At 47.2% G+C, this 19,547-nt stretch overlaps 1 protein-coding gene across 1 annotated transcript in view; it reads right to left on the bottom strand.

Moving 5' to 3' along the window:
• Positions 1–19,547, bottom strand: part of LAMC1 (laminin subunit gamma 1) — a 149,035-nt gene that overhangs the window by 23,577 nt on the left and 105,911 nt on the right. Inside the window, exons 3-13 of the mRNA XM_014575427.2 lie at positions 17,253–17,383; positions 15,255–15,421; positions 12,403–12,591; positions 8,316–8,433; positions 8,054–8,152; positions 7,810–7,946; positions 6,989–7,111; positions 6,693–6,882; positions 6,254–6,366; positions 2,752–2,973; positions 2,404–2,592 (exon numbers count right to left, since the gene is read on the bottom strand). Coding sequence (XP_014430913.2) covers positions 2,404–2,592; positions 2,752–2,973; positions 6,254–6,366; positions 6,693–6,882; positions 6,989–7,111; positions 7,810–7,946; positions 8,054–8,152; positions 8,316–8,433; positions 12,403–12,591; positions 15,255–15,421; positions 17,253–17,383 — 1,678 coding nt within the window. The remainder of the gene's footprint in view (positions 1–2,403; positions 2,593–2,751; positions 2,974–6,253; positions 6,367–6,692; positions 6,883–6,988; positions 7,112–7,809; positions 7,947–8,053; positions 8,153–8,315; positions 8,434–12,402; positions 12,592–15,254; positions 15,422–17,252; positions 17,384–19,547) is intronic.

The following is a 19,547-nucleotide window of genomic DNA, read 5'->3' on the forward strand; positions in this document are numbered from 1 at the left end:
TCCAGCACATACTATGTTCCAAAATATAAAATTAATAAAATGATCCCTCCCCCCATTCATTGGAACAACTCAGCTCAGCTAAAGCAAGCAAGTCCACCAGCCACTTCCATTACAGGAGGCTGCAATGCTGCAACAAAGACAGAAGATTGCATGTAGAAGATAGTCCTGTGGTGTTAGGGTTCCTCAACCTGGGCAATCACCATACACAACTCAGCCCCTTGGCTCCAAGGGCAGCAACTATAAACTTTGTCCTCAGTTACTCCTTCACTGTAACTCCTTGTGCAACAGTCCAGTACTGACCTCCACTCCTGCCTTTACTTCCCATAGTCCTTCTAAGGTGTCACACACCTTAACACGGGGATGGAAACCACAGAAAGTTTGTCAGAGGAGCTGCATCCCACACAAGCTAAAAGCTTTGCATCTCAGGCAGCTCTTTCACAGGCAAAACTCCTCCCGTCATGTCACAATCACTTCACCACAAGTGGGGGCACTCTGGGAGGGAGGTGAGGGCAGCAGAGCCTAGCAGGCTCAGCACTGTCGACTGTGGGCCTGCCAGATGCGGCTGTAATAAATAAGGATAAGCCTGAATCTTCAACGCAATCTGCATCTCGATCTGAATTTAGTAGTTCGAGCCAATAACAAAACAATAAAAAAAAAAATCTATTGCATGCCCATGCCTGTGCAGTCCCAGAGCTGAATTTGTGTATGACCAGACACAGCAAACTAGTGCAAAGACTCTGGGCAGTCATTTAGCCCAGTGGTTCCCAACCTTTTTTATACTGGGGACCGGCAAACCCACCCACAAACTTTTTGCAGACTGGTAACATTTTATTTGCCTGTTCATTATGCAAATAATGAATAGGTAAATAAAATGTTAATTGACTGCTAAAAGCCCTGGCCCTCAAAGCCCCCCAGGACCAGGCCTAACCCCTAGAGCCCTCCACTATCCCCCAGCACCAGCCACTGACCCCAGAGTCCTCTGCACCCAACACCCCTTGTGCCAGCCTCCTGCCCTCAGAGCCCCTCAGTGCCAGCCCCCTCATCCCAGATGCCTCAGTGCCAGCCCCCACCCCATAGAGCCACCACCAGACCCCCCCAGTGCCACCCTCCTCTTTCCAGAGCCCCACTACACTCAACCCCCGAGCCCTCTCCAGTGCCAGCCCCCAGTTCCCAATATTAGTCCTGTGCCCAGAGCCCCCCTCCCCAGTGCCCGCCCTGCCTCCGTAACCCGCCTACACACTATTAGCTCAGCCCCCAGAGTCCCCCAGGGCCAGCTCCCCAACCAGTGTCAGCACCCTACCTCTTAAGAGCATCCCAGTGTCAGCCCCTCACCTATTAGAGCTCCCCCACCCCAGAGTCCCCCAGGACTAGCCATGCCCCCAGTGCCTGCCCCACTCCCTTCACCTAGCCCTGTGCTGCCTCACAGCTGCCAGCTGAGCTCTGCTGCCCAGGTTGCGGCAACTCTAAGGCTGCTGTGCCAGGCTCCACGTGGTCATCCCACCGCAGAGCAAAGCTCTCTTCAGGGACCCTGCCCATGCCTGGTGCTGGTCAGCTGAGAGGCAGGGCAGGACACGTCTCTCCCAACAGCCCCAGCAGGAGAGGTGTGCCCCGGCCCCCGCCCCCAGAGCTGTGGCAGCCCAGTGGCTGCGGCCTGGCGGTTGGGAACTGCTGATCTAACCAAGTGTTTGCAAGCATTTAAAGGGCCCTCTACTTTTGACTCCCTGGTGTCATGACTAATTCAACATGGCTGGCCTTTTGCGGAGTTGTATTTACTAGCTATAGACAAGAAGAGCTTTATTTAAAAGGCTGACGCCCTCATTTACTTTCTGATTTACTGTTTAAAATAAGATACATATCTGCCAACACACATTTGTTTCAGGCTATAAAAAACCATATGGATTTGCTCATTAGTGTACCTGTCCTGGTGAGTCACTGCAGCCTGTGAGTCCTTAGGCAGAACAAACCTGCTGCAGCAAACAACATGCAATGTGTGCCAGAGGGAAGATATGCCCTCTAATTTTAACCTGATTTGAACAGAAAAATTCAACAGTTTCCAGGCCTGTTTTAGTGACTATCCCCATTTTTCAATCAGCTCCACGTGATTAACAGAGCTCAGTATTAGAAATTATCGTGGCATGTGTATCACAAATATTTTCAGACTTTGCTCAGACAAAAATCTCAGTTTCTTCATTCAGGAAAGAGAGAAACATTCGGCTTCTTTCAGTTTGTCAGAATCCCAAGAATTCTGACAATGAAGATCCTGATACTAGTTACCAAGCCGTCTACTAAGAAAAAAGCAACCACGACATATAGAGACGATCAATTCTGCTCATTTCCCTTCACTGTGCAAAGCAGCAGGCTGGTGTAAAGCTCTCTCTGGACAAGTCTGAAAAAGGAACACACCTGTGGTACCAGCCGGACAGTTGGTGCACACCACCTCCTTAGTCTTGGGCACTACGGCACAGCTGGTGCCCCCTGGGCACGGACAAGGCTGACAGTCTGAGGAAGTGCCTGTAGTTGCATCTCCATAATACCCATCACTGCACTTCTCGCAGTGAGAGCCGGCAGTGTTATCTCTGCAGTTGCAAGCACCTGTGGGGTTTTTGATTTGCAGGGAGGGTGTTGGGGGTGGGAAGAAAAATACCAGAACATATTTTTAATATTGTTCCAGTCATTATCCCCATCCCATTCCTCACACAGAAAGAAGAAAAACAAAAAACCGCAAGTCTCCTCCCCCATCTTCCTCCTTACCAGTCTCTGGGTCACAGCTCTCACTGTGCCCATTGCAGGTACACAGCACACACAGACTGTATGGCCCAAGGCTAGGTGTCTCTCTCCTGTAACCTGGGGCACAGTGCTCACAGAATTGTCCATGATATCCTGCTGGGCACGTACAGCTCTCCACCCAGGTCGCAGGGGTTCCAGACCCAGGACGAGCGCTCACAATAGTGACATCATCCAGGTACCCTGAATCTGGAAAGAGATTGGAAAGATAAGCATTTAATTACCCACTCAACAAATGGTATGATGTGAGCCCAATACATTTTATTTACCTACAGAGACAGACCACTCAGTGTCAGAAGAGATGTGGGTGCTGTTATTACAGCAGGAAAGTCAGCAGATGCTTAAGGTTAACGTGAGAAGGATGCCAAGTAATCCAGAGAAAACAAAGGTCAGAAAGCAATGGCAATTCCCTATGCATGAGACACACAGGCATGCCGAAATGGCAACTTGCCAAATGGCCACCATGCAAGACACAGCTAGGTACAAAGAACACAATTTGAGTAAATACATTTTAGCAGTAAAAATCACACCTTGTGTGTACATGGTTTATAATTCCAATTGGAAACCAAGAATGGTTCCTAAACTAGGGATGTTAAAGACTAGTTGATTAACCAATAAGCAAGTGCCGCACGGATCCCAGGGTCAGCTGGTATGCAGCACAGGATGGAGTCCAGGATTAGCTTAAGGCCCCAGGCTCCATGGCTTTGAAATGCAGGCACGCCGTGTGCAGCCTGGAGTCAGTGGGACTTCCCGCTGGCCTTAGGCTGTACATGGAGGTCCGCATTCCTGCTTTGAAATGTACAAGAGCCCCAGCAGGAATGCGGAAATGCCTATTGACTAATCAATTAAGCACATTTTAACATCCTTATCCTAAACTTCCCTACTGTTATAAGGACAGACAAGCCTTCATAGATCTTTAAAATGTATGCTCTGGATTTTTAACCAGAACTACATTCACAATAACAGAAAGAAGAAACTACAAAGACATCTCTCCGCCCATTCTCTTTTGGGCTTTTCTCCTCCAAACTCACCTCCCATTGGTACCTTAAGGCAATCTTCCTCTGAGTTCTGTGTCAGGTGTAAATAATTATGATACAATAAAATCATATATTGATGTAAGGGTTTTGCTCTAGTGCAGTGGTCACCAACTAGCAGATCGGGATCTACCGGCAGATCTTGGAGACTCTGACAGGTGATCCTGACTGGTTTGACCAGGAAGCTATCAAGTGCTGGCACTTCAATAGCTCCTCCACCTACTGTCATTCTGCTCCTGCCTTCTGCTTTGGAGATGCCCCCTTGGGAGCCTCCTGTTTGCTGTGCAAGGGAGAAGAAGGGGGGCACTGATGCCAGGGTGTCTCTCTTCCACCCACTCATGTACCCCATCTCCACACAGAGAGAAGGGGTTGGAGGGAGCTTAGCAATGCAAACCCCTGTCACTCTCTCACAGTGTGTGTGTCTGTCACTCTCACTAATACACACTGTCCTTCCCTCTGATCGCCTGACCCAACATAAATATGCGGGGCTGTTGTTACTTCTTTTACTGCTTGCAAAGTAGGTTATTTTTCGGGTTTTTAACTGGTCTGTGCATTTCATAATTGTTATTTCTCTCTTACGTTTAAATGTGATTCTTTGAGTAGTGAGCTCTAAAATACCTAACCTGCCGTGGCTGGAGTAGTCATCCCTATGGTAACTGCTGCTCCTGGAAGTGGCTGGCATGTCCCTGCAGCCCCTGAGAATGGCAGAGCAGGGGGTCTCCTGCAGCTTCCACTGATCAGTAACAGGGAACTGTGTTCAGTAGAAGCTATGGACTCAGTGCATGTAGACTAAGGGCAGCACATGGAGCCATGCTGTACATGCCAGCTGCTTTCAAGAGTAATGCAAGGGTAGGGTGGGAGTAAGATGTCTCAGCTAAACAGTGCCCAGCCAGATGCTGAATCCTGAACTCGCCCCAGCCCTGAACCACCTCCTACACCCAACCTCCTGCCCTAGACGTGAGTCCCTCTGCACCCAAACTCCTTCCCAGAGCTTGCACCCTGAAACCCCTCCTTGATCCCTCCCACACACCAAACCCCTTGGCCCAAGACCAAGAGTCTGCACCAAAACCCCCTGCCCCAGCCTGGTGAAAGTGAGGATGGGGGAGGAAGAGGGAGAGAGTGAGCAGGGTGAGGTCCTGGAGAAGGGGTAGAGCAGGGGCAGGGCCTTAGAGAAGGGGCAGGCAGGAAGAGGGCAAGGGTCTTTAGATTTGAGGTAGATCTTACATTGTACTTACATTGAAAAAGTGATCTTGTGGTTAAAAAGGTTGGAGACCACTGCTCTAGTGTAATGGCTCTAGAATTACAAACTGGGATATTAGCAGCAGCTGGAATGCTCACACTGCACACTCACTATTTTATTATTGGTACATTCCACTTTTGTAAAAAAATTCCACTTCAAATTCTTCTAGCTTCCTGTATTTCTTAAGTTCATACTTCTTGTTTTAATCTATTTGTTTTAGCATGACAATCTCTCAGCAATGTTCCAGGCCATCGATACTCTGTCCCTAATCAGAGCCAATTCCCTCAGTTCTTTACATGGAACTCGCACTGAAGTAAACAGAGGTTCTGTAACAGGGAGCTACTGGAATAAGGCCTTTTTCACTTAGGCCAGGTCCACACTGGCAGAAAAAATTAGTGTAAGACACACAATTCCAGCACTTACAACTGCATAGCTGAAGTTGACATACCTTGTACCGGTTTTCTGGAATGGCCCTACAGCAGGTTGATGGGAGAAACGTTTCCAATGCCTTCCCTTACTCCTCATGACAGCAAGGAGTACTGGCTGCCGATTGAGGTGCCCTCAGCATTTGAGTTACCACGTCTTTACTAGACCCACTGAACTGAACACAGAGAATTGATTGCCAGAGTATCGATTCTCCAGCAAGCGGAAACATGGCCTTAGAACAATTGTCTCAATCAGTTTTGTGTTTTCCCATCTCTTTCTCTTACAAGTATAATAGCAGTAGAGTAGATGTCACACATCCATTAAAGAATCCTGGCATCTATGTGGCCACTTCCTCCAGACTTCGAGTGAATCCAGTCTGCTCCCAGAGTTTCATTAATCAGGTCAGTACACAGCTGGCTGTGTCAGGATAAAAATGCTAAAATTGTTTTAAAAAAATTAAAAGCCCCAAGGAACAGAGAGAGTGGATCCTTGACCTCCTTACAAGGAATTCATTTCACAGTGACAGCAGGTACCCTGCAAACAGCCCAGGAAGCATAATGTCACTCACAAGATAGATTGTCAGTCCATGACTCATGCTTTTCATAAAAAAAACCCAGCCTTAGGTATTTATAATTAGGCTCTGAAATAAGCTGGCCACAGTCATTCTGCAACAATGAGATAATATGCTCCTCTCCCATATACAGCTGTTGTGGAAACCGCCCCATGTCTCATCCAGAAACCCACTTTCCTAAGTAGTAGAATGACTCACTTCTCTCACTATATGTTCCGCGGATCTTGATAGAAGTCAAGTTGTGAAGCAGCTTCTGAAACTCAAATGCCCTAAGAGAAGGCCTCCATGGGTAATCTGTTGCTTCATGGAGCCTATGGAGAAAAGGCATGCATCATGTTTATGCTTACAAGCTTTCACTTGCTAAAAGTGTTGTAACGGCATGTGATTGCTCAAATGGTCCACTGAAAGAGCACAGCCATCAGCATTTAACTATACCGTATTACTAGGCCATGTGCACTGCATTCATCTGACGGCATGATTACCAATTCCATTTTGAAAACAACCTTAACAGTTCTAGTTTTCTTACTGTCCCACTGAGAACACTGTCGCCCCACGTTAGATTCCTGTTACAGCCACTATTCTCCCTCCGTCCCAGTCAGCCCTGCCTCTTCCCATGTTACAGGGAAAACTCCCTTACCTGAAGGCATACTTCACTGTATTCTCACTGGGATAGGAGTTACCCTGAGCAATAAGAGGCACGGATACTCTAAGCCCAGCCCCTTCAAGCACGAGGTCCTCTGCAGAGAGACGAGTGTCCTGCCTGTCCACCCGAAAGGAGAAGGTCAGATTTTGAGCATAACTCACAACCTGGTTTCCCAAGAACTTTCCTGAAACAAACAAAATATGCATACAATTAGAGGCAGAAAAGTGAAGAGTTACTCTATGGTATCATGATGAGCTTTTAGAGAGAACCTCATCCCTGACTCTACTTACCAGGTGCAATGAAATAGATGGGGAAATAGCTGTCTGAGATAACAGAGATGTCCTGGGTCTCAGCACTCCATTGGAGTAAAATTTCAGAGCCATCTCGCTGTTCAGCACGCCACTCCTCCTCCCCTGAAATACAGACAAGCAAGGGAAAATGCTCCCTATGGTACACCATACCACACCATGGACATATCACTGTGTGTGGCCCAGGGAATTTCTAACTTACATTTTATGCACTGGTGCTAACTTGGTTTAGGAAGTCTGAGTCTTTGTCCCACTCCCCAGCCTCTTACAAAGAGATATTACTACATTACCAGTTCAAACCTAGAAATAGTGCTACCAATGAAAACACAGGAAGCAGCCAGAAACGACATCTGGCCAAAACCACAAGGAAACTCAAAACCCAGGATTTATTATATTATAAAGTTTAGATGCCCAAGACAGACGTCTGAAATGGAGCAAATGCCTTCTCCTAGCTGCTGGTATTAACTGTATATAGAAGTGTTTATATCCTCAGTACACACCCATTAAAACATTTCAAAACTAGATAATTGAAGTCATGCCCATAAATCCATGTTTGTCCACCTAAATAAAAAGTGTCCCATGTTTGAACATGCTGAGCACGTGCTATTCCTATGGACTTTAATATGTGTTGCTCGTACTCAACATTTCTGACGGTTATGCTACATATCTAGATACATAAACACTGAATGCTTTGGCTACCATAACCCAGCCCAGGGAAAGGGGCAAAGGAGCAGAAGGAAAGATTAATATTTATATTGAAGTCCACAGTACATCTTTGAAGTCAAAGGCAGATTTGTCTTTACCATTCTGGAAGTTGGAGACTATATTGTAGATACTGTAGCCAACAGCATTGGTGCAGACTGAGGAGTGACCAAAACAGAAACAAGGAGTACAGCCTCTCAGATTGGCGGGATCCAGATTGAAAAATCCAGGTTTACATCTGAAAATGAGCAAGAGAAGAAGTTATTTCTTCATCTTTTCTCAAAACACACAGTGACAAAACACTTCTGAGACGTATACAACTAAGCTTTTGAAAAAGCAAGTCACCTCTCACAGTGGAATCCCTCCACATTGTCCTTGCAGGTACATCGCCCTGTCTCAATACTGCAGTCATCGGTGCTGCCAGCAGGATTGCATGAACAGGGCCTGATGGAGACAGTGGAGAGGAATGAGAAACCCTTTAAGAATTGTGAGAACTCTGTATGGAACCCAGAAGAGAAGATAAATTTACAGGAAAATTCAAACACTGCCCCTCTTGAGCAGTAGCTCCTTCACCTTCTGCTTGAACTACAGGAAAAAAATCCCTTACCTGCACCCAGCCTCTGAGAGGGAGTGGAACCCTGGCTGGCATCGGTCACATTTATCTCCCATCACACCAGGTTTGCAGCTACACCGGCCGTAGTTATCACACTGAGTGCTGAGAGAGCCTATGGGAGCAGAAGAAAAGGAACTTCAATTGATTGTGTGATTATATTAGCCATTGCAGATCAAACTGTGTACTAAGAGAGCTTTAAGGGATATGCAGGGATAGGGAACAGAAGAACAGTGATGTCACTCCAAGGTCTAGAATGAAAACTTGCAGAGAGCCTAAGGGCAGCATCTGATTTACATGAGCGTTCATAAACGTGTATCCCCCATGACATCACTCAAATGATAACTTCACATCTGTGCACCCAAAATAAAGCTGTACTAACCCTGCACTTGTTCTGCTTCACCTTGCCTTTTCCTCCCTTCCATTTCCCATTTTCCCCTCCTCCGTCATTCTCACTACAGGTTGTACTTTGCTAAACTGGGACTCTCTGGTTCGGCAGGACGATGGATGTCCCTGGACTGGCAGCTGTGCCAGGGGCTCCAGAGCAGAGGTGCGAATGGCAGGCCAGGAGGTCTACATTGGGGAGAGGGAGCTGACAGTGAAGCTGGGAGCCCAACAACAGGGAGTGGATCAGTGATATAGCTGGAAGCCCTGCAGCAGAGAGTGGTCCGGTGGCATAGGGAGTTTTGTGATGCGGCTGTGAGTCGGGCAGCAGGGGGAGCCAGTGGTGAAGCCAGAAGCCCAGCAGTAGGGGGCCTGGCCAGGGCCAGAAGTACAACCAACTGGAGGCGGGGGGTGGCCGGGGCCAGAAGCTGGTATGGCAGTGGGCTGGGGACCTCCCCAGATCTGGCAAATTCTCTTGTCTGGGACCAGTCAGGGCCCAAAGGTGCCTGTTTTACCTCTGCAATTCCAATTTATGCCAAGCCTTCCCTTAGGACAGCACTCCCAGTCTACTTCCCACCCTCCTTTTCCCAAGTCTCTTCTTTGCTCTCCAATCATCTTCATTTCCCTTTTGCCTGGGTACCCGCTGATCAATTTCCTTCACACAAAGATTCCTTTTTGGTACAGACACATCTTTGCCTCATGTCCCATCCAAGTCTACAAGTGCTGCTAGCTCGCACAGAGATAGTATCCAATAGGCACCCTCTCCTAGCCCATGCTCAGGGACAGACTATATATATGCAGGTCTTTTTTTCAGCCACCCTGGACTCTTCCCAACTTTTCTGTATTGCACTACAGCAGTAGAATTTGAAAGCTAACCGAACAGTATTGAGGATTGGCGGAGGAATGTCTAAGGGACTCCAAAGCAAGCCTCACGTTTTTAGCAGGGACTTGTCTTAAAGCTACACTTCATAAAATTGCATCTGAAAAAAAATTTTGACCACTTTTTTCCTTGTGAAAAGGAACACAGGCATGCTCCCTGAATTTGGTTGTGAAGACAGTTTACTCAGCTTCTTTATCTGAAGACTGAATGTTTTCTCCCAAGCATTTGTTTGGCTAGCAATCTGGAAAGTGTCTGCATTCTATGGGCTAGTAAATGAGCAAATATGTAAAATACCATAACTTTTTATGTATAAAAAGGAACAGCTTCTGCCTGCTCCTTCAGGCTGTGCCAAAAGGTGAGATAACAGCAAGTGAAACAATAATAAGAGGATTAAATCAGACAGAATCATTAACATTAAAGAACTCACAAAATTTTGCTCATATACAAAATTCAAGCTCCCTGTGTGAGCCAATCTATCCAAGTACTGATTTTGTAAAAAATTATAAACTACCCTAAATCAGCCCCTCACACTTAATATACAATGAATGCCAGCATACACTAGCCAAGAGTCAAGGGTTTAGTAATAAGTTACGAGCAGATTTACCTGGCATTGCTTAGATCCTTAACTCTGTTTTTTTAAATAAATGGAAAATGTATATGTTTTATTGAAATGATTGTATTTTTTAAAAAATAGTGTTATTCTTATGAAGTTTATTTTAGTAACTTTTTTAAAATGGAAATTCCATCAAGTGTATTTTTTTCATCCCTACAAACTTTTATTCACCAACACAAAAGTTAGTCAATTTGGTTTCCAATAACATTGTTTTCTAGTTTTCAAACCGTAAGCATTGATATAGCTATGCCAAAACAGAGCCCTACTCCACATTTCTTCATTTTATCTCCTTTTTGAAGGTTTATTCAGAAGCAATCTTATTCCAGACTGAACACAGACTAGCCAGAAGAATAGGATGAGTCTCTGTCAACATTTGCTCAGTTATGTCAATTCTGAAAACTACTTGATTTGGTGAATTTGTTTGGTTTCCTGAGAAGCAATTTTCTATTTTCTGTTTGGTTTCATGAGAAGCAATCCCATTCTAGGCACATTCTGTTTTCCTGACACAACCAAACCCTTAAGTTGCTTTAAGTTATGATCAGAGGAAGCTGCATACCAAATGTGATGGTCTTAGCCCTTATCATTTAGGAGGAGTTCTTGATCAAACAGATTGCTTTTATATACCTGAGCAATTACTCTTCTTCCCATGTCCCTGCTGGACATTTACAGTTGGCTCAGGGAGAGCATGGGGGTGGGGTCAGGGAAAAAAAGTTTGGGGCATGTCTTTCTTGGTCAAAAGTTTCCTGAATGTAGGACTCCCTTCCTGGAGTTCATAGGGAGATAGTGCCTGCAACATGGTCTTAAGGCAACTAGTGAGGGACTGTGCTAGACCTAATTTATTTTAGCTGGTCTATTTTGGATCATCAGCTCTTACCTTAGTGTCCAACTGTCCTTTTTGTTTTCCCCATTCCTTAGAGACACCACCACAAATGTCTTGATTCATCCATCCATTAATAAAACAATATATTCAAACCATTGCCAGGTGATTTCAAAGAATTCTGCCAGACTGTAACAGCTCCAAAGTTTCACCTACTGGATGTGTTCAGGGCTAGGATGGACAATAATTTGTAATGGGGGGCCATTCCAAGATTTTGGTAGAGTGGTCAAGGGCCACACTTCCGTGGAGGGGTGACAGGGTCTGTGACAACAGGTGGGGTGTAGAAGGGAGGTTGGGATAGAGGACTGGGGTTCATGGGGGAATGTGGGGTCTGAGAGGGAATTTAGATGAAGGGGGGGTAATAATCTGGGGCAGGAGCTGGGGGGGGGGGCTGGGTCTAGGAGAGGTTATGGGTTCAGGAGAGGATTCTGGCCTGTAGGAAGGATGCAGGATCTGGGAGGGAGTTGTGACCTCGAGGAGGTGGGAAGAGGGGATACAGGGTTGGGTGGTGGCCTGGGGCAGAGGCAGAGTGTGTGTGTCTGTATGCCATAGGTAGGATCTGGCTGGGAGGCACTTACCTAGGTGGCTCCCAGCCAGCACCTCTCTAGATTCTCTGCCTGTGTGCTAGGCAGGCTCTGCTCCAGCACAGGGATGGAGTGAGGAGGCTTCATTCGCTGCCCCTGCCTTCAGCAAAATTTCTCAGCTCCTATTGGCTGGAAAATGGGCAATGGGAGCTGGGCGATTTTGCTAGGGGGCCAGGATAGCATGCAAAGCTTTCCCTTCCCTGCCCAGATTGCATAGCAATTAGCAGCCTGCTGTTTAAAGCAGCTGCTCCTGCTCTGTAGTAAGGGTGCTGGAGAGGCAGCCGAGGACCAGATCCAGAGGCTTGGCGGGCCAGATGCAACCTACTTGCCACCTCTTGCCCACCCCTGGTTCAGGGCCTCGTCCAATAATACACAGTAAACACCCTTTTAGAATGCATTTGGAAAAGGAACTATTCTGTATGTTCAAAGCTTCTGCTTAAAGTCTATGATCTTGGCTGCTGTGCATTTTCCCTGAAGCAATCAGATCAAAATATGAGCTGGTTAACTAACAAATCTAAGTTGAAATACTATCCGTTAATACTATACCTTGAGAGGGGTAGCTGAGTTAGTCTGTAACAGGAAAAATTTAAAAAAACAACAAATAGACTAGTAGCACCTTAAAGACTAATTTGATGTTTTTAAAGTTAATACTTTGTTAAAACATTATGCAAAGTTTTACAAAAAAATTTTAATAGCAGGTTTTTTTAAATAGTTCACAGGAGAGAAGATTCTGCCTCTGGACCTACCAACGGGGTTACAGTTACATGGTAGACATCCTTCCTCACTCCCAAGGCGGAAGAAGTTCTCCCGGCACCTTTCACAGTTGGCACCATCAGTGTTATCTAAGCAGCCAATGCAGTGACCACCGTGGCCTGTGGAGCGGTACAGTTCAGCATCAAAGTAACACTCCTGTGATCGCCCATTGCAGTTACAAGCTGTGGGGAAAAGCACAAGGTTCAGTAGGTTCATCCAGAATAGCAGGCCTGCCCCAGAAACAAGGTATAGGAAAGTCAGCAGAAGAGTGATTGGTTCAGGAAAAGTTGTACATGCAACAAAGAGTCAGAGAGTTGTGTTTGTGTGAGATAGGGATATAGCTACACAGACTTAATCGGCAAAGACAGATGGAATCTAAACAACTCTGTTCTTGCTATTCTGATCAATCAAAACAACAGCACAAGCCAGTATTATTTGGTTTCCTTCCCTTTACTAGTAGGAAGATGATGGTCTTAAATGCTCTGCCTAAAACACATTGCTCTCTACATATATCAGGAGAAATACTAGAGTTTCCATGCTCACTCCCTGGCCAGCTGGACTGTAGCTTTCCAGCCTTCCTACTGCCTTCCCACACAGTAATACTGTCTCAGGCATGCAAAACAGTGAGAGAAGATAATAGTGACACAAGCCTTTCAGAAAGGCCTGTGAAAAGTTTCTTCTCCCCCTCGTGCAGACAGATTTCCAATTCCTTATGTGTAGGGAGTAAGGTAGAACAAGACATTGGTTTCACTGGGCTGCCAACTGAAGTCACAGTACTCACATCAATTGCTGGGACTTTTTAATAGCCAAGAAGATTTTCTGTCTGAATTTCTTCTCCCATCTGACCCCCCTAAGCAAACTACAGTAAAAGCTCTGCTATCCAGCCCTCATTTAAGTGGCATTACTGGTATTCCCCAATACAAACCTTCAATCTAGTAACCGGGGTTAGTATACTGCTCAGCACATTATGCAACTGCACATTCTGCACTCTACTTTTGAGCAAAAGAGGCAGAAGACAAGTAAGCAAGCTGAAATCAGGGATTTATTCAAAAAAGCAGCTGCCAAGTGTGTCACAGGATCATTACAAATGCAGCCTGATCTACACCAACTAATTGATACTGATGACCCTGAGGCACTGCAAGATCCTGAAGTGCCTTCTGAATCCAAGATAAATATACTGATAATATTTTAATCTTAGTGTATGTCATACAATGCCCATGGTGATCTGTAATGTCATAAAATAACCTACTGTATAGAAACGTTACCTATATACACGTAAGTGCTTCAAGAAACCATCCTCTCTGCAGAGCAGTACTACTACTACTACTAGATTGGTGAGTACCTGTATGCTGTTTTATACTCTAATTCTTTGAAAATTGATATTCCATTGGTAATGTACAACTCTCAGTTAACCAGAATATCCAGTTAACTGGCATACACCCCTCCCCCATTCCGCCAACACTCCAGATAACAGAGCTTTTACAGTACTAGGAGCAATAACTCCTAACGGGAGACCACACAAATAAGTTGGCTTGCTTTTAAGAGAGAAATTAGAACCACCCCACCTTTGCAATAGCTTGGACCTAGATGAAATCTGAATACTCTGGACCAGAAGAACTGTGACTGAAAAAGGAAGAGGTCACTGAATACTGGTGGAACTCTTCAGTTACAAGGCCACTGCATTCATCAGGGCCTGCAGTAAATGGCATACCAGAAAGAATCCCATTTCCTCTGTCCTCGGGGACCTTCTAAGCACCATGTCCATTTAATTTTGTGGTGAGCAACTACTGTATGAAGCAATTCTACTTTCCAGAAGGTGTTTTACGGTAAGAACACACCCCCTGTGTAGAGGCCTGCTAAAACTGACCTGTATCAACAGAGAATCTGAAAAAGACAACGGGAAATCCCATGGGCAACACATTACACCTAACAACCATCAAGAGAAAGCTTCAGAGGGGTAGCTGAGTTAGGTTAGTCTGTAACAAGAGAAAGGAGGTTCTCACACACCTCTTGGGAGGGAAGCAGAGGCCTCATCTGGAGAACATTGGACCAAGAGGTATCAGAATGCAGGGTTAAGAGCTGGCTTTTGGAGGGACTCAGCAACACTCACCTTGAACTGATGAAGAGCCAGAGAGAGAAATGGAGTCCATAGCAGCTTGGCTAGCTTTTTGCAGGGCTTGGCCTGGATACACTACAGTTTAATCTCTGCCTCTCTTCACTGACTTAAGGACTTTCTGATTCTCTGTGTCACGTGACTAATAAATCCTACAGTACTCTGTTTTGAAGAGATTGCCTGGTGTCACTGCAAAAACTCACTGAGAACATTGCGCCCTGAAGGGGGTACAGGACAAGATTCTTGCAGGAATCTGGCTTGGCTAGCTAGGTTTCCTGCAAGGAGTCATGGAATGACAGTGCCACTGATGCCAGAAGGCCCAGTCTTGGAGGCTATGGGTGGGCTCCCATGGAACTGCATGGGCCGTTGGGATTTGGCACACTAAAAAGGTCACTCCCAAAAGGCCGGTTATAGGCAATTGCATGGGCCATGCTCTGTGGAGCCATGACAGCTCCAGGGAAAGCCAATGAGAGACTTACACTCAAGACTTTGGGTGCTTTTGAAAATCCCACTCATCATGGGTTGCAACTACACTGAGTGACCATGCAAACACTTACAGGCATAAAAGTGTTTGCAGCTGTTTAAAATGCAGACTATAGCGTGGACAGAGTAAGAAAGAAGAAACTGGGATTCGCTAGAAGAAAGGGAAAAGGAGAAACTACAGAATATTAAAAAGACTTGTAGTTGGCTGATAGTACCATAGAAAGATTTTTCTTGCATAAAGCCACTTACACAAACATTCACTGGCACTCTCTGCTGTTGCTCTTCTCCATGGACGATCATTGTAGAAGGGAAGGCACTTCTCACAGTCTACCCCAAAGGTGTTGTGTTTGCAGTTACAGGATAGCTTCCCAAAATCATTCTGCACACACTCGCTTGCATGGCCATTACACTTGCACCTGCAGAACAGGAGAAATTAATACACTGACCTCAGCGATATCACCTCCTAAGCTTTCTAGATCCAAGTCACACACAGAGCAGCAGGTCAGTAAAGACTGAACACTCTCAGATGTCTGGCCATTTTCCTTAAATATGAAAGAACTTTTATGAAAAAATTGACTTAACTTTGGTGACATAACTCCGGTCATCTGAAGAAGTGGGATGTGCCCACGAAAGCTCATGATACCATCTACATGTTTTGTTAGTCTATAAAGTGCTACCAGACCATTTGCTTGCTGTTTTTTTCCTGTAACAGACTAACTCGGCTACCCCCTGAAGCTTTTGTGGCACAGATCACCCTGGTTTCTGTTGCAGCTCTGAAATTCATAAGACAATTACAGGCAGTCCCTGACTTACGCAGATCCGACTTACGTCGGATCCGCACTTACGAACGGGGCTCTCTCACCCCGGAGCTCACAGGCAGCGGTCAGCCACCTCGAGCTCCGGGGCGAGAAAAGCTGCTCCCTGTGCCCCTGGTCTGCTGGGGACCGTCTACAGCAGACCAGGGGCACCGGGAGCAAAGCGGTCCGGCCACAGCAAAGCCTCAGAGGCGAGGGACCCCCCGCTGCCGCTTTGCTCCCTGTGTCCCTGGTCTTCTGGGGGGGGGGGGGGCGCAGCTAGTGTGCCCCCCCCCCCAGCAGACCAGGCTTTTGTTGTGGACCCTGGGGCAGAGCAGCTGGAGCGCTGCCGGTTGGTCCCGCAGCGCCGCTCTGGGCACTACTGGACCAACCCGGCAACACCCCAACTGCTCTGCCCCAGGCATCCTGATTCAGCCGCTGCTGGTCAGTTTCAGCAGTGGCTGAATCAGGACTCCTGGGGCAGAGCAGCTGGGGTGCTGCTGGGTTGGTCCAGTAGCGCCGAGGAGCGTTGCTACTGGAGCAACCCAGCAGCACCCCAGCTGCTCTGCCCCAGACGTCCCCAAGTCAGCCGTTGCTGAAACTGACCAGCGCTGACTACAGGAAGCCCGAGGCACAGTTGCTCTGCCCCGGGCTTCCTGGAATCAGCTGCTAATCAGTTTCAGCAGCAGCTGACTTGGGGTTCTTAAGTTGAATCTGTATGCAAGTCAGAACTGGCGGTCAGTTTCAGCAGCGGCTGAATCTGGACGCCAGTTCCGACTTACATACAGATTCAACTTAAGAACAAACCTACAGTCCCTATCTTGTACGTAACCCGGGGACTGCCTGTAAATATGAAAATGACCACCACAAATATAACATTTGTGTGTTCATGTTTAATACTAACATTAAAACAAATTAGTTTCAATTCTGTCTACCTATAGTTTACACAAAATACAATCATAAGGCAGACAAGTCTAAGATCTAGGAGGGAGTGTTCCTATGCTATACAGGGCGTCCCTGCTATAAGTTGTCCCTGCATACATCCGTTCCACACTGAAGATGCTTGTAGGAACTGATGCATTATAAAAGTTCTCCCATTCCCTGCTCTTAAGTCATGCAAAAAAAACCTTCCAATTAGTGCAAATGGAAGTCAGCTGTGGGGAAAAAATTCCCCACTTTAAGTTGTTTTACTATTAAGTCCAAGTTTTTAGAACATTTCTAGCAGTCAGAGCGAGGACGGCCTGTAGCTATTTACTTTTAACACAAAGAAACAGCTCTTTTGACCACTTTGGTACAGATTGATTACTGGCTTTATAAAACATATCCTGAAACACCAGCACAGTGAAATACCAATGGGACTATGCATAATTAATATCCTTAAAGCAGTCTAATGATTAAAGCACTGTGCCAATATGAGGGTTTTTTTTAATTTTAATAATATTGATTTACTCACCTGCCCCCCACAGCAAAATCAGAAATTGCATAATAATAGGACTTGAGAACTTTTGGATCATTAAAAACTTCATCTCCGAAGGTGTTCAGACGATTAAGGGTCACTCGGATGTCAGTAGCCGTCACCCATTCCTAATGGAGATAAAATCCCCACCAAAAGAGAATTATCCCACCACACAAAGCACAAATGCACTATAGCATTCCTATCATTAACACTATTCAAATACATTTTAGAGTGTGCTGTCTGCAAGTCCGTTTGTTCAAGTACCCCCCTTTAACGGTAAGAGCTAGGGCTACCAAATTTGGTATTCAGCTTCCTCTTCTAACATAAAGCAAGGTCAGGGTTTGGTTGTGCCAGAACCAGAAGTTCCGGGAAAAGGACAGTTTTCCATAACATGCAAAGGGAGGAGCTGCTGTAAAGAGAGATGCAATATGTGAGTGTCCACTGGAGGCAGTGAGACCGCAGCAGAGAGCTATTCTGCAGTGCCCCCCACGGGACAGCATTATCACTAAGGACAGGGAAGGGCAATAATTTTTAACAGGGGGGGTCACTCCAAGATTTTGGAAAGTGGTCGAGGGCCGCACTCTTCCATGATATTAATGGAGGAGGTGCAGGGTCTGGGATGGAGGTTGGGTGCAGAAGAGAGCTTGGGGTAAGGGATTGGGATGCAGGAGTTTGGGTTGTGACCTAGGGTAGGAGGGGATTGTGATCTGAGGCAGAGGACTGGGGTGCCAGATCTGGGAGGAGGTATGGGTTCAGGAAGGGGGCAGAGGGTTTGGGTATGTGGAGTACAGGGGCATGAGTGGGGAATGAGGGGCAAAGGGTTGGGAAAGAGAGGGGCTGGGGTGCTAGGGGCAGGCTCTGGCCAGGAGACTTACCAGCCAGCAACCCAACCTGCCTGCCTGCCTGCCAAGCTAAATGCTTGTAGAGCATAAAATGTTTCTCAGTCAGCCAGCCTGCCTGCCTGCCCCATGCCTCCATAGACTGCAGGGCCATGTGTTGTGTGAATAACTGAGCTGGAGAGGAGAGGAATGTAGTGCTTCATGTGCCTGTTATTCAAACAAGCAGCTCCCATTGCCCAGTTTCTTGCCAGAAACTGGCCAATGGGATTGTGCTGGGGGCAGGGCCAGCGCTTGAAGCCTTCCCCCTCCTTTCCAGGATCACAGTTTTGAAAGAGAAACAGCCCAGCAGCTGCTTTTCTGAGCGGTCTGTGGGGCTGCGAGGTTAGTAGGGGAAACTGTCTGGGGGTCCCCACTGTGTTTGTGGGCCGGATCGGTGGCTTGGCAGACTGGATGCAGCTCACAGGCAATTATTTTGCCCAGGCCTGACCAAGGGAGAGGACAGTAGGGCTGAGGTCTCCCATCTAGCTAGTGAGCACACCAGTAAGTAGCCCCCCCTACTCCAAACCCTTCCCAACATCCTGACCCTTAGTTGCAGCGACCCCTTCCCCAACAGGGCAGACCCCACGAGCCTACTACCCTTCCCACCATGCAGACAGCCTGCAGGCTGTGTGTGGGTGGGTGCTAGAGGCTGGGACCCTGGCTTTTCCCCCACTGACAGGCTGCAGGCCACAGGGGATGGGGAAAGCCTCCAGAGCCGGTCCCCTACACAGAGGGTCTGCAGGCCACAGGGGAGTGCTGAAGGCTGGGGCTGGCCCCGAGATCCTCCCCTTCCCTGACATAGGCTGGAGATCATAGGGCAGGCAGTGGAAGCCAGGGCCGACCCGCCGAGCCTCGCCTTCCTCCCCCTGCTGCCCTGTCCAGTTGCAGACCAGAGAGTGCAACCTTGCCCGCCACCCCGGATGAGCTGCCACTACAGCAGCACCACCCTTGCTGCCCTAGTTAACCCTGGTAAGCTCCCCTCTTCCCAGGCTCCTAGCTCCCCTGCCCTGAGTCCTGCACCTCCCACTCTCTGCCCTCTCTCCTGCAGCCCCTCCCCATGCCTGAGCCCCACCATACATCCAACCCCCTACTCTGAGTCTCCCATTCCCACCACCCTGCCTCTCCCACCCCCCTCTTCTATACAAATCACGTACATTTTTCTTTTAATTTACAAAAACAACCCCAAAACTAGGGGTGTTAAACATTGTGTATTTTAGTAATTGTGTAGCTGCAATAATTTTTAGCTATTACACGGTTACTAAAATACTCCCTGGGGGTGGGGCCGTCAGCCAGTGCACTCCTGGCCCCACTACCGGGGAGGCCCCTGCCAGCATGTGCTGCTGCCTCTGTATCAGAGGCAGCAGCATGGGATGGCAGGGGGAGCCAGTTTAAAAATCGGCTTCCCATGCAGACC

Source organism: Pelodiscus sinensis, chromosome 9 (genome assembly GCF_049634645.1).
Source record: "Pelodiscus sinensis isolate JC-2024 chromosome 9, ASM4963464v1, whole genome shotgun sequence".
Classification (NCBI taxonomy): domain Eukaryota; kingdom Metazoa; phylum Chordata; order Testudines; family Trionychidae; genus Pelodiscus; species Pelodiscus sinensis.